This window comes from Neoarius graeffei, chromosome 18 (assembly GCF_027579695.1).
Source record: "Neoarius graeffei isolate fNeoGra1 chromosome 18, fNeoGra1.pri, whole genome shotgun sequence".
Taxonomy (NCBI): Eukaryota; Metazoa; Chordata; class Actinopteri; order Siluriformes; family Ariidae; genus Neoarius; species Neoarius graeffei.
In genome coordinates, this window is record NC_083586.1 from 1,755,231 (window position 1) to 1,770,217 (window position 14,987).

The 14,987-nt window shown below is 42.7% G+C and overlaps 1 protein-coding gene across 1 annotated transcript; it reads left to right on the forward strand.

The window, feature by feature from the left end:
- Positions 1–3,103: 3,103 nt before the first annotated feature.
- LOC132865915 (zinc finger BED domain-containing protein 4-like) lies at positions 3,104–3,885 on the forward strand. The gene is made up of 2 exons (XM_060898421.1): positions 3,104–3,360; positions 3,561–3,885. Exons 1-2 carry the CDS (start codon positions 3,188–3,190, stop codon positions 3,712–3,714), a joined length of 327 nt encoding a protein of 108 aa, XP_060754404.1. The 5' UTR covers positions 3,104–3,187; the 3' UTR covers positions 3,715–3,885.
- Positions 3,886–14,987: the final 11,102 nt, after the last annotated feature.

Sequence of the window (14,987 nt, forward strand, 5' to 3'; positions counted from 1 at the left end):
GAGTGTAGTGAAGATGCAAGGAGTAGACGTAAAGAAAGTTGGTGAATTCAAGTACTTGGGGTCAGCTGTGCAGGAAAATGGAGGCTGCGATCGTGAGATGAGAAAGAGAGAGTGCAGGCAGGGTGGAGCAGTTGGAGAAGGATTTCGGGAGTCACTTGTGATAGGAAAGTCCCAGCAAAAGTGAAAGGTAAGATGTATAAGACAGTCGTGAAACCAGCTGTGATGTATGGATTGGAGACCGTACCCTTAACGAAGAGGCAGGAGGCAAAGTTGGAGGTGGTGGAGTTGAGTATGTTAAGGTTTGCGATGGGAGTGACAAGGTTGGACAGGATAAGGAATGAGCATATCAGAGGGACAGCACATGTGGAGAGCTTGGGAATTAAGCTAAGAGAGATGAGAATGAGATGGTATGGGCACATCCTGAGAAGAGATGCAGAGCATGTTGGAAGGAGAATGTTGAAGATGGAGCTGCCAGGCAAACGAAAACGAGGAAGGCCAAAGAGGAGATACGTGGATGTGGTGAGAAAGGACATGTAAGTGGCAGGTGTGGTAGAGAAGGATGCGGAAGACAGGGAGCAATGGAGATGAAAGAGCTGCTGTGGCGACCCCTAATTGGGAGCAGACAAAAGAAGTTGTATTGTTAATTACTAAATTTCTTATGGACTAATTATAAAAACATAGTATAGAAATTGTCATTGTTGACAATGTTTCATGAATGTTATTAAAGTACCCATGTACGAGGACCAGTAACACTACGTTCACACTGCAAGGCTTAATGCTCAATTCCGATTTTTTTGTGAAATCCAATTTTTTTGTGAGGTCATTCACATTAACAAATATATGCGACTTGTATGTGATCCTCAGTATGAACGAAAAGCGACCTAAAAGTGTTCCGCATGCGCATTGCAGGATACGACGACGTCACACACAGTGAGCATGGCCAGTGTTTACGGAAGTAAAACCGCCCGGTTGCGGTATGACCCATCCAATCTAGCTTGAATAGCTGTATCCCCCCAAATGGAAATCAGCTCCCTAACCTCTGCGTCCTTCCATTGAGAAGATTCAGAACCTTCACAGCCCAAAGCGTCCCTCGCATTGATGTCATGCGCAGGGGCGCAGATATGTTTTTTGAACTGGGGGGGACAAAGCTGCCAGCAAACCAACCCCAACCCCGATATGCCTGTCAAACTTGTTGTGGGTTACCATAGCAACCAAGCTCGAGCTCGCAAACTGTGCAGTCTGCGCAGCTCAACCAACCGAATATCAGTCTTTGTTTTGTTTTATGTAAGGATGCACCGAATTTTCGGCCACCGAAAATTTTCGGCCGAAAATGGAAAAAAATCCACTTTCGGTTTTCGGTGGACTGAGTTAGAAGTGAGGCCGAAAAGTCACGTGTGGCGCAAAGACGCAATGAAACAACACAATGCGATGATCTGGCCAGGGTTGCCAGCACTGAAGTCGCGAATGTTTGATTGAAACGTTTCTGAATGTTAACTTTTTCTTTCTCACGTTCTCTCACTAACTTAGTGGTATAAAAATGATACATGCTAATAAAATAAAACACAAACGTCCTCTCCCTTTGTGAGACCCATTTCCCATTAGCTTTTTGTCTTGTTTTCGTGGTGCCAGTTGTTTATTCATCTTGTCAGACCTGGCAACATTGAAATGGCGCCTTCTTGAAAATGTCGGCAGTGTGGAAATATTTTAAAGTATCTGAGAGCGAGAATAGGGTTGCAGTTTGCAATGAATGTGACGCGAAAGTGTCTAGAGGGGGTATTAATGCTAAGACGTTTAGCACTTCAGGTTTAATTAGCCATTTAAAAACCAACCATCCAGCAAAACATGATGAATACGCGAGAGAGTCAGCTGCTGCTGCAGCTAAGAGAAAGGCTAGCAGCGCACCATCTGTGGCCGACGTCTTTGAAAAGACAAAAAAATTCGCCTCTGAGAGTCCCAAAGCAATAGGGATTACTAAAAAAAATAATGGAATACATGGCTTTAGACGACCAACCATTCAGTGTTGTGGAGGACACTGGATTTCGAAGACTCATGGCGTACATTGAGCCCCATTACACCTTACCGAGCAGGCGTTATTTCGCGGACGTGTGCCTACCAGAGCTGTACCATAGCATTGCGACTCGCGTGCACGAGCTCTTGGCCAAAGATAGCAATGCTTACCTGAGCTTCACGACAGACATATGGACCTCCGATGTCAGCCCAACCAGCATGCTGAGCTTAACAGCGCAGTGGGTCGACGAGAACTTCAAACTTCGGCAGGTCGTACTTCAGTCACAGGAATTTAAAGGATCGCATACAGCAGGAGCCATCTCCGATGCGTTCAACAGAATGTTTGAGTCTTGGCAGATAGACCGGGCCAGAGTGCATGCTGTGGTCAGCGACAACGCTCGGAATATGGTGAAAGCTATGGAAGATAATGGCCTGAAAGGGATACGGTGCATGGCTCACACTCTGCAGATTGCTGTGAATGAAGGTGTGTTGAGCCAGCGCAGCATTGTGGATATAATATCAACAGGGAGGAAAATTGTAGGCCACTTTAAGCATTCCCCGCTTGCTTATTCTCGCCTCCAGGCCCTTCAAGAACAATTCGGAATGCCTCCAAAACGTTTCCAGCAGGATGTAAGTACTAGGTGGAACAGTACCTACTATATGCTCCAGAGCCTTTTGTCACAAAAACAAGTCCTGGCTGCCTACACTGCCGATAATGATCTGCCCGCGACATTCACCTCCTACCAGTGGTTATTAATTGAGAACACACTTTCTCTTCTCGCCCCGTTTGAGCAGTTGACAAAGGAAATAAGTTCATCTAAAGCATCTGCTGCAGATGTTATCCCGTTGCTTGCAGCACTCACGCGTCTTCTCAAGAAAGAAAGTGAAACGGACCACGGAGTCAAAACAACAAAAAGTGCACTGTTAGAGGCTGTCAACAGACGTTTTTGTCAGGCAGACACGGAACCCGTTTTGCATCGCAACTGTGCTTGACCCACGATATAAGGATTACTACATTGATGTTGAGAAAAAACGGAGAGTAAGGGAAATGGTCCAGGCTGAATTGGACTTGTTAAACCCGCTTGGAGACGGCGAAGTGAAGCACAGAGAAGGGGCCGAGGGTACTCAAACAAAAAGAATCTGCACTACAGAGTCAGTGCGTGCGCCCTCACTCTCGGACATGTTCGAGGAAATCATCCAGGAAAGCGACCCAGATCTCAGGCAGCCGAGTGCCACTGCTCAGCAGCTGGACTGTTACCTGTCAGAAGTCCTGATCCCCAGGAATGATGATCCTCTAACATATTGGAGGACCAATCGAGGGCGCTTTCCTGAGTTGGCACGGATGGCACGCAGGTAAGAAGTCAATAGGTTTTACAAAACAAAAGGTTTAATTTAATGAATGTAATATAAAACAATATTGGAATACAACAACGACAGTGCACAAAAATGAAGCACAATATTTTAAAACAATAATGGAATGGTTTATTCTCTGCATGTCTTTTTTTGTTGCTTGATAATAAAGAACTGAACCTACAATGTTATTCCCATCCAAGGTACTTGGCTGCTCCATGCACAAGCACAGATAGCGAGAGGCTGTTTAGTGCTGCATCCAATGTTCTTGATGAGAGGAGGAACAGACTGACATGTGACAAAGCAGAGAAGTTACTGTTCATAAAGAAGAACCTGCCACTGTTCCTGAAGGAGTAGGCTAAGTACACTCTATGCCAGAAGGACACTCCATAATTCATTTGCGATTTTGCACGTTGATGCATTTTTTTGTTGTTGTTGGAATGCTTACAGAAGAGGTCCACCTAAGTTCAAATAGTTTTTTTATACATTTTATTTGGGGCTTGATACACAGGTGCAGTGGTTAATGTTTGGTCTATATTTGTCTACCGTCATACCCCAGGGTAGAACAGAGAGTAATATGTTGAGTACATGATTCATACAGGCTGTTTAAGTGTTTGAGTTAATTATACACTTGATTTGGATTGTGTTGTTTTGGAGTTTTTTGTTTGAATGCCTTGTCTAATGAAAATGGGAAAAAAGGAAATTAAAAATCAAATGAACAACTATACCTACTGGCAGTTCTATGGGAACATTTGAAGACTATTAAATAAACATTTACTTTCTTTGAAAAAACATGTCTACAGTTATTTTCGGCTATTATGCAATATTTAAAAAATGTAAAACTTAACCGCATTTGATATTCGGTTTCAGTTTCGGTATTCGGCCAAGCATTTTAATTGTTATTCGGTTTCGGCCACAAATTTTCATTTCGGTGCATCCCTAGTTTTATGTGAGTTGTTGCAACCATGTATACACTGCCGTGCACCTCAATAAACCGAATGGTAATTAGTCTTTTGATTTTTCCGTGAGGTTTGCCTTATGCAAAGTGGGGGGGACCGAACGAAGTGAATTTAAATCTGGGTGGGACGAATCCCACCCGTCCCACCCTCTATCTGCGCCCGTGATTATGCGCCATGTTGTTGTAACTTTTTTTGAGAGACCCGCCGCCTACTTCAGCGCAGAATAGTGACGTTTGTGGCTTGTTGATGACGTGCAAGTCGGATGAATGCGACCTGGCGGTTCAGACTGAAGTCGCATATGAAAAGAGCGGATAGGAATCGGAATTAGGACCACATATCCAAACGGCCTGGGTCGGATTTGAAAAAAAATCGGATCTGTGTCGTTCATATTGTCAATAAAAGATCGGATACAGGTCACATATGGGCGAAAAGATCGGATTTGAGTCACTTCAGCCTGCAGTGTGAACGTAGCCCAAGTTGCAACGAACTGGAACATCCATGCCCCCCCATACTTTTTTCTAGACATGGAACTGACTGGCGTGTGCTACTGTTTTCTTGGGTAGAACTTTAAACATTTTAAACATTTTAAACTCCACTGAGAGTACTTGGTATGCGGTGAAACAGTTAACTGAAGACAGTCGCTATAAAAAACACTGCATCAGAGCTACTTTTCAGAGTACTGTGTCCAAAAACAACATCTTTGCATATATGATGATAAATTCTTGGATTTCTTGAATTTAATAAAAGGTGTTCAAAACAGGGAAGCTATGGCCTAATGGTTACAGAGCAGCTTTGGGACCAAAAGGTTGCTGGTTTGATTCCTTGGACCAATAGGAATGGCTGAGGTGCCCTTGAGCAAGGCACCTAAACCTCAACTGCTTACCAGTCTGTATGTTGCTCTGGATTAGAGTGTCTGCTCAATGCCATTAATGTAATGTGTTCTGAATGGCATTTTTTCCACAAGTATTATTGGGGGCTTCTGCCTCCAAACCCCTGCTTATTAATTTCATTCTTGCTCGGTCATTGAATCAGCTGATCAGGCTCAAATGCCATCACATTAGTTAGAAAGAAACTCCACCCCCTAGCATCGACACACACACACACATGCCCAATGTAGTTTCCGGGGTGTTACTGTCATGATAGCACAGTTGTCCTACACTCCTATAAATAAATAAATGTATTAATTTATTTCATTTCATTTCATTTCAGTCTATGTTGAAAACACATCCAATGAAAATGTCCTACCTGTTGTGGTGCTCTGTTTTGCCTTGGCCCACTTCAGTACCTCACAGTGACTATCAAGAGACAAAGAAGTGAACTCCAAATGAAGCTACTGTAGGTAGTTCGCATGCATGCACGCACACACACACGATTCCAACTGAAGTTTTTTTCTGATAATGTTACTCCAACACCAAACTTATGACATTATCAACTAAATGTCGCCAGATAACAAAATCTATCAATTTCATGTGTAAATAGTTTATTTTGGTCAGATTATGCACACTAGGGTTGCCACATTCCATGCAAAAAAATAAAAGACACCTATCACAGCAGGGCCCCGCTCCTAGGGGCCACAACCACCACGAGCCCAGTGACACAGCAGTGATGGTAAATTATAACTTAAATCATGGTCTCAAGAAAGTATTAAGGTTCATACTGAATATTTGAAGTGCTTTATTACCAATGGACATTAGAAATAAACTGAATGGATAAGTTTTCAGTTATAAACTCCGACTGGTATTGAAATCACTGTTAACAGATGAACTCAGTCACTTTCCATCACAACTTCACAGGCTTCTTTCGTGGACATATTGTCACAGCTGAATACATAAGCCAGTGCTTAAGTGTGACACAGAGGCCACAAAAAATAGGCTTTTTAAGGTGAAGTGTAAGAGAGTTAAAAATGCACTTAATTCATTATTGTTTCTAATTTGTATTTGTGAAATTTTATTTATCATTTAATTATTCTGTTGAGTATTTGTGAATTTAATCTCAGTGAGTTGTTTTCATTTACTGTTATTTTTATTTATGTTTTGCATGGAAAATACTTTTTTGGCCATCACCTTTTCAGTACCTCTTGGGCTTCCATAGCTCCTCCTGTCTTCCCCTCACGGTGCCGTTACATCTGCTGAGGGAACAGAGGTGCAGAGAAAAAGACCAGAAGGCAATTAATTGTGTTGTATTGTCTTCTGCAGGAGCAAATAAATGCAGGAAATCAGTTCCTTGTCTCGTCCCTGTCTATGCCCCACCCACATCCGTTACAGAAGCATAAAATAAAATTGTTCAAAATTGCTAAAATTACACTGTTACACTTTAACAAATTAAATTAAACTTCAGGATATAAGTTATTCACCTTACTCTTACATAACTTATTAACTATAAATTAAACAAATGCATTGACACTCAAAAGATCATTGAAAAAAATCACAAAAAATTATATCAGCCCTTTTGTGTTCTGCTTTTCCACAAATGAAAAAAAAGAAAAAAACAAAGTAAATTATGCGTGTAGAAATAATTTATGAAACTGTAATCCATTCCTCCTTATCTTCCCTGAACAGTCAACAGTTCTTTCTTTCTTTTCTGTGTGAAACAGTAGACCATGGTCAAACAGTCAACAGCTCCCTCTCTTTCTCTGTGTGTGTGTGTGTGTGTGTGTGTGTTACTTCCTTCTCCAGGTGGACTTCTTATCACTCCTTGCAGCACTGAGTATCCATTTGTCTTTCAAAACCATAATAATTATAATAAATAATAATAAATTAAATTTATATAGTGCCTTTCTCAAATCCCAAGATTGCTTTACAATTATATGGAACAAATAAAAAAAAATAATAATCATAAAAAAAGTCCACCAAATAGAGGCCAGGATGTCATTAAAATGGTGTAGCAGCCACATTCCCACCAAAAGGCACATGAAAACAAGTTCCATGTCACCAGCACAGCCACCACACCGCCGCCGGCGACATCACTCGAAACACCACGCCAAGCACTAAAGCACAGAGCGCTGGACAACCAATGTTAAAATGAGCAACGAGCTCACTGCAGGCCATAGCTCAGAGCACAGGCATCACCCACGGTGAACCAAGGCCTGGAGGGAACCAACGCCCAAAACTGGGTCTGGGAGCTACACCACAACCGGTGGACAAAAAACACTCAAACAAAAACAAACATCAAATGACACAAACACACACACAAAAAAAATAAAATTAAAAAAAGAGAGAGAAAATAAGATAAAAAATCTCTGGTGAGAAGCAGCGCACGACATACTCTCAACCGGAAGCGGAAAAAGGATCAAACTATGGAGTATAACTCTAAACAGGACTGCTCAAAGTTGAGTGATCAAGAGCTCACTCTTCATGAACTCTACAGAGCACCTGTTCTTGCTGTCAGTCCCTTTGTTGGGCAGTCTGTGAAAGATCCTTTCCACATCTACAACGGATGCACATACAGTACTTGCGCAGTCAGCAGAGTGGTGCAGTGGGCGCATGCTGGGCCCATAACCCAGAGGTTGATGGATGGAAACCATCCTCTGCTAGTTCTGTGTTCTTTAATGCCAATGTTTTCCATGAGCTAGGGAATGTGGAGTGACAGGTGAGCAGAGTTCCACAACGGAAGCATGCTGGGCCCAGAACCAAGAGATCAAAACCATCCGCTGCTTTTTCTTGACAGTATTCTTCTCAAAATTCCCAGCAGAGGCAATAAACTTCATCTATCTATCTTACAATAAATTTATTTGCTGAAAGCAGCTCATTGGCCCACCGTTCCCTGACCTCGAAAATTGTCCACAAGGAGGCCTGATTTTCAGTGTTCTGTCACTAGTTTGGCATTGATCAGTGTCTTTGTATCACAAAGACAAGCACATAGACATTAGGTCAAGGTCAAGGTTTTTTTAATTTGCCATTTGTGCATAAACCAACAGTCCAGACACATTGGAATTTTTGTGCAGGGCTCTCTCAGTCAACAGATTAGAAAATAAAAACACTATAATAAAAATATAAAATATAGAAACACTATACAATATGTTGGGGGGGAGGAAAAAAGTTATATGCTCAAAATTTTAAATACAAGTATTAAACAGAAGGAGAGGGCAAATGTTAAATAACATTAATAAAATAAAAGGCTAGTCCTGAGTGCTGTTCCTGGATTATTAAAAAAGGGGAAAGTCTCATCTCATCTCATCTCATTATCTGTAGCCACTTTATCCTGTTCTACAGGGTCACAGGCAAGCTGGAGCCTATCCCAGCTGACTACGGGCGAAAGGCGGGGTACACCCTGGACAAGTCGCCAGGTCATCACAGGGCTGACACAGAGACACAGACAACCATTCACACTCACATTCACACCTACGCTCAATTTAGAGTCACCAGTTAACCTAACCTGCATGTCTTTGGACTATGGGGGAAACCGGAGCACCCGGAGGAAACCCACACGGACACGGGGAGAACATGCAAACTCCACACAGAAAGGCCCTCGCCGGCCACGGGGCTCGAACCTGGACCTTCTTGCTGTGAGGCAACAGCGCTAACCACTACACCACCGTGCCGCCCCAAGGGGAAAGTTATATGGAAATATTGCACATTTTGGGAGCGGAATGAAAGTTATGTGGGGATATTGCACAGTTAAAATATTGCACATTTATCAAAGGGTATATGACACATAATCCTGTTTCACAGATAATAGTATATCACATATTGCATATGACAAGCGAAGTGAGGTAGTAATGGTTATTGTTACGCTTATTCAATAATTTTGTTTTGCCATCAGTCTGACTGTGGCAGGGAAGAAGCTGTTGAAGAACCATGTTCTATGACTGATGATGCTGTCCGATCTGCTGTGTCTCAGGTTGTACATGCAGTGTTTGTGTCTGAGCAGAGAGTGAGCTGGGTGGAGTGAGTCTCTGATGATTCCCTCTGCTCTGTTCCAACAGTGCTGCACATAATAGAGTCCATGGAAGAAAGTTTTGTCCCTATAATCCTCTCCGCAGTCTTTATGACTCTTTGCAGAGCCTTCCTCTCTGCCTGTGTGGTGTTACCATACCAGACAGTGATGCCTGTGGTGAGGATGCTCTCTGTCAGTCCTCTGTAGGCCAGGGTGAGAGGGCGATGGTTCAGACCAGCTTTCCTGAGCAGCCTGATGAAATAAAGCCTTTGCTGGGCTTTTTTCACTTTTTTCACAGATGTAACGTGCAGTCCCAGGAATCTGTAGCTGTTGGCCCTCTCCACCTTGATCCCTTTATGATGAGAGGCTGTAGAGGGGGAGGATTCTTCCTAAAGTCCAGTATTATTTCTTTGGTCTTGTCTGTGTTGAGGATGAGGTTGTTCTCCTCTCCATAGACAAGAATGTTACCAGGGTCCTGTACCCTGACTCGTCTCCCCCCTTGATGAGCCCCAGAATAGTGGTGTCATCAGCATATTTGATGATGAAGGTGTTGTCCTGGGTGGAGACATAGTCATGGGTGTACAGGGTGAAGAGTTTGGGGCTAAGGCAGCAGCCCTGTGGGGATCCTGTGCTGACTGTGAGCTCAGCAGACACCTGTCCTCCCATTCTCACCACCTGTGGTCTTTCTGTCAGGAAGTCCAGAATCCAGTTGCAGGTGGGAGTTGGGACGCAAAGGTCTGTAAGCTTCTCGATCAGCTTGCCCGGGCGGATGGTATTGAAGGCAGAACTGTAGTCCAGGAAGAGCATCCTGGCATATGTTCTGCTGCTTTCCAGGTGTTGCAGAGTGTGGTGTAGGGCTATTGCTACCACGTCATCCACTGAACGATTGGGGTGGTAGGCAAACTGAAGGGGGTTGACAGTGTCCGGGACCGTGTGGTTGATGTGTGTGAGGACTAGTTTTTCTAGGCACTTCATGGTGACTGATGTGAGTGCCACTGGCCTGAAGTCATTTAGGGTGGATGTGTCTGGACTTTTGGGGAATGTTCATTATGGGAATTAAATAATGCCCACCCCCAGTACCAACTGCTGTTACAGTATGTTACTCATGTCTAAGACTCACAACTCAGAGCTGTTTTGGTATCAAAGTGAATAAGGAAAAATCAGAGTCGATTTCATGGTTTTCTAACATTTTTCACCATGTTGTTCTTAAGCACAAGACATAAAAAGACATAATAGGCAGACACAAACAGGACAACGTAGTGTATGCAATTCAGTGCAGTGAGGAATGCACGGACTTGTATATTAGGGAAACAAAACAACCGCTTCACAGGCGTATGGCTCAACACAGGAGAGCCAGTTCCTCAGGCCAGGACTCTGCTGTCTACCTTCAGCTTAACAACAAAGGACACTCATTTCAGGATTGCAATGTACTCATTTTAGCCAGAGAGGATCGTTGGTATGAGCGAGGAGTTAAAGAAGCCATTTTTGTCAACCTGGAACGGCCATCACTGAACAGAAGTGGGGGTCTAAGCCCATGTTTACATTAGACCGTATCAGCGGATCATCAGATTAACGTTTTTAAAATGATTAACTTGCACACAGCAACACCAATACACGATTCACCTGCACACAGCAACGTCAATACACAGATACGCTCGGCTCCGCAGGCATCCTGCACTCCAAATCACTCCACCCTGAACAGCGAGTGCCCTCTGGAGGGTGCGCACTCCGGCCTTGTGCAGCTCACACAGCGCGCGAGTGAAGTGCACGAGCCACGATTCGGGACTGAGCCGCTGTGTGTGTGATCCCAGCGCATATCACTTACCACTTGCAAGTGGAAGGATGGCAAGCCTAAAGACAATCATAAGTACACAATGGGCAGTATTTGCATCAGTATTTGCAGTATTTTCATACTTTTATACTCTTTAATGAAAGGTGATACAAGGCGGAAGTCCGCGCCGTTTTTCAGCAGTCGCGTCACATGACCAACACCAGCGAATCAGGAAGGTGGATGTCACAGTGACATTGTCCAATGACTACGCCAGCTAGAGCTCAGCACAGCGTATCCGCGTATCTCAATGTTTACACAGCACCGGAGCTGACACGATCTGGATTGAATACGTGGACGCTGGCGGATTCCCGTTTCCTGGCGTTTCCAGGTGGTTTAATGTAAACGGACAGTGCATCCATGAAGAAAACGAGACAGATACAGTCTAATGTAAACTTGGCCTAAGACATCATTTATCAGCCACCTACAATACAGTCCTTAGCACACTTCCCAGACAACTGAATGCACACCAAAACCCAGCTGTTTTCAGTGACTCACAGGAGGACAGACAGAATCAGCATTCCATTGATCACCTTAACGGGCAATCCATTGATCACCCTAACAACTCTCAAGGCCATTCACATCCAGGCCCCAGTGACCCACACCAACAGGATGACTCAATGACACCTTATGGCCCTTTTCCACTACCCTTTTTCAGCTCACTTCAGCTCGCTTCAGCCCGACACGGCTCGCGTTTCGACTACCAAAAACCAGCACGACTCAGCTCGTTTCAGCCCTGCTTAGCCCCTAAAACTCGCACCGTTTTGGAGTGGGGCTGAAGCGAGCCAAACCGTGCCGACTGAGGCTGGGGGCGTGAGCAGACACTCCCCTGTGCACTGATTGGTGAGGAGGAGTGTCCTCACATGCCCACACACGCCCCGCGAGCGCGCTGGGATCTGTAAACACCGCAAACCCGGAAGAAGAAGAATTACGAATTACGAGAATTTCTGAAGCCTTATGCGCCTCGCCTCATCTATACGCTCTTGCCAGTATCTGTTGGCGTTGTCGGTGACAACAAGCCACAGCACCAAGACCAGCAACACTAACGACTCCATGTCCTCCATGTTTATTGTTTACTATCCGGGTCGTGAGACTACCGCTTAAAAGATCACTGAATCAGTGACAGACAGAGCATCGTGGACGAGTTCGCGGAGCGCAAGGCTCGCCGTATGCCCTTCAAATAATGCGCGCAGTAGGCTATTGATGTTTTATTATGAGCCATGTACAGTATGTCACCTAATGTTTTTTTGTTTCTGAGTTACATGTTCGTTTGAAGGACTTAATGTACAAAATAACAGTTGCACCCCGTAGTGTTGAAATTGGTAAACACAGTGCATTCAGTGAGGTTTGCACCGCCCTCCTTTTATTTCTGACTCTTCCTGTCACCACTCTGAGCGCTCATTCGTATGCCCTTCAAATAATGTGTGCAGTATAGGCTATTGATGTTTTATTATGAGCCATGTACAGTATCCTAATGTTTTTTGTTTCTGAGTTACATGTTCGTTTGAAGGACTTGATGTACTAAATAACATAGTTGCACCCAGTAGTGTTGAAATTGGTAAACACCGCAGTTGCGGACATTTTGTAGCCTAAAATGATGTTATGATAAGCTTTAATAAAGGGCCCGGTCATTTGCCCCGCCCCCGGCCCGGCTCTGACTTGTTCCGCCACTGTCACTGATGTCACTGTTTGCGCTGCTTAACGACATCACCTGACGTCCACCCACTTTCGCTAACTCCACCCAATGTGTCCACCCACTTCCAGCCAGCACGGTTCAGCGCGGTTGTAGTCGAAATGCAACTCCAACAGCCCCGCTCAGCTCGACTCAGCTCGACTCGGCACGGCACGGCTCAGCCGCGTTTGTAGTGGAAAAGCGGCATTAGATGACCTTTTCATCCATGAGAGGATAAATACCTGATACTCCCTACTAGTCAGACAGAACTGAAGAAGCCTTTCGGATGAGAGGTGAAACATCTTCAAGAATCTTCAAGCAAGTCCAGTTGCTCTCTTTTACCACCCACAGTTACTCTGACCTGGATGACTGAGAATCTTCACAGACAATCCCTGAGTGGTTGCCAAAATGGAGCAAATTCGAGGCTGAAAGCATCATTCCTTGTCTTGGGACTTTTTTTATTATTATTTTTCTTCATGCTGGATAAGAGAAGAGAAGATACAAAGAAGAAGACCATCTGTCTGTGATTTTGTCACAAATGATACCCTAAAAATGTCTACTACCTTTCTGAATCTTTGGTAAGCGCTATTTTTTGGAATGGTTTTGAGTGATTCAAGCAAGTAAAGATACATTTTAGATTTTATGAAATTGAAGTTTAGTTTACATTTTATGAAATTGAAGTTTACATTATATGTAGACACAGATGACCAACACCCATTACTACCATCAGTCGTCAGTAAACTGGAAAAGTATTGAATGAAGAGTAATGGTGGTAATGCCCGTTGGTACCGTAACTTGTCTCTAAAATGTGTAGTAGGGGATGGAAGCAATTTAACACCATCTACATGTTTGCCGTGCTCTGATTTTCTTTTATTGACCAGGAGAATAATAGATGTATATTGGGGAAAGGTCTTTGATGGAAAAACTGCTCTGGGTGTTGCCAGGTTTCCAATGCTGAAACAAATTTTTACTGCTTTGCTCTGCCTCCCACAGAGCAATGCAGATAGTGAGAGGGCTTTTTCATTGGTTAGGAAAATTCATACTGAGTACAGAAAAAATATGGCTGCAGACACATTAATTGCATATCTGCAAATTAAAATGAAGTGTGATGAGGAGCTACAACTGCTACCCAAGCAGTGATATTATAGCTAGTGCCAAATCTGCAACATCTTTGTACAGCAAAGAACACTCCAAAAAGGAATAAGATTTAAATTCTTGTTATAAATTACTGGGAAGATTTTCAATTTAACTTCATAATTTATTAATATTTTCATTTATCCTTGTTTACATAATATACTTGATGTGGTTCAGTCATCTTTAGTTGGATCCAACACTGCTTGTGGTGTCAACACTTTTTTCTCAAATGGAACTTTTACTAACCTTCACTTACTGTTTGACATGATTATATATAATTTATTGGTTTATTTGTTAGTTTATTGGTTTATTTGATAGGGACATTACATCTTAATGAACATTAGTATACATACGTAGTATAAAGACATCGGAATTAGCATAACTGCTAATTTTCATCTGTTGTCCCTAGGCAGTTGACAAAAAATAGCCTATCTACAGACACACATTACAACTAAACATTTGCTAAAACAAAACCAAAATATAACAATACCACAATACACAACATAAAAAAAACAAAACAGGACAAAAACAACAATTAAAAAGAAATAAAAAACTGTATCAGATATATGACATATTAAAAATGACTGCAATTCTGGTTTACCATCAGCCATAATTTGACATGGACTTTAAATTGGTGGTATGTAGGGTACTCCCTTAAAGTAGGTGGTAAGCTGTTCCAAAATTTGCAACCCTTTACAGATACTACTTTTGGGCAAACAGTACTATGTCTGAATGGTATTATACAGTCACCTTTTTTTTTGAAGCCCTTGTAATGCCACCATCAACTCTTTTAAAAAATTCATTTAATGGAGGTGGAGCAAGCCCATATAAGGCTCTACATATAAAATATGTATACTTCTTAAAATTCTCAAAACTCAAAAGATAGTTTTTTTTAAATATCACAATAATGAAATGATAATGCTTTCTTATCAAATATTTTATAGCTTTTTTAAAAAACAATTCTATTGGTTTAAGTGTTGCTGTACTAGCTAATGACCAATTTATGAAGCAGTACTCAATATGTGAGAAAATCATAGAATGTAGAAACATCTTAGCAGCTTTCATGTTGAGAAATGGCCTAATTTGCCTAAAATTGTGAATGTTGAATTTTACTTTATTTGACACCCTTTTAACATGACTTTTGAAGGTTAATGTGGAGTCC

Bases quoted from the DNA above. Each gene is read 5' to 3' on its own strand.
- LOC132865915 (XM_060898421.1), top strand. From the start codon at position 3,188: ATGTTCGAGGAAATCATCCAGGAAAGCGACCCAGATCTCAGGCAGCCG. The intron at 3,361-3,560 runs GTAAGAAGTCAA...TTCCCATCCAAG, and splicing joins TTGGCACGGATGGCACGCAG to GTACTTGGCTGCTCCATGCA.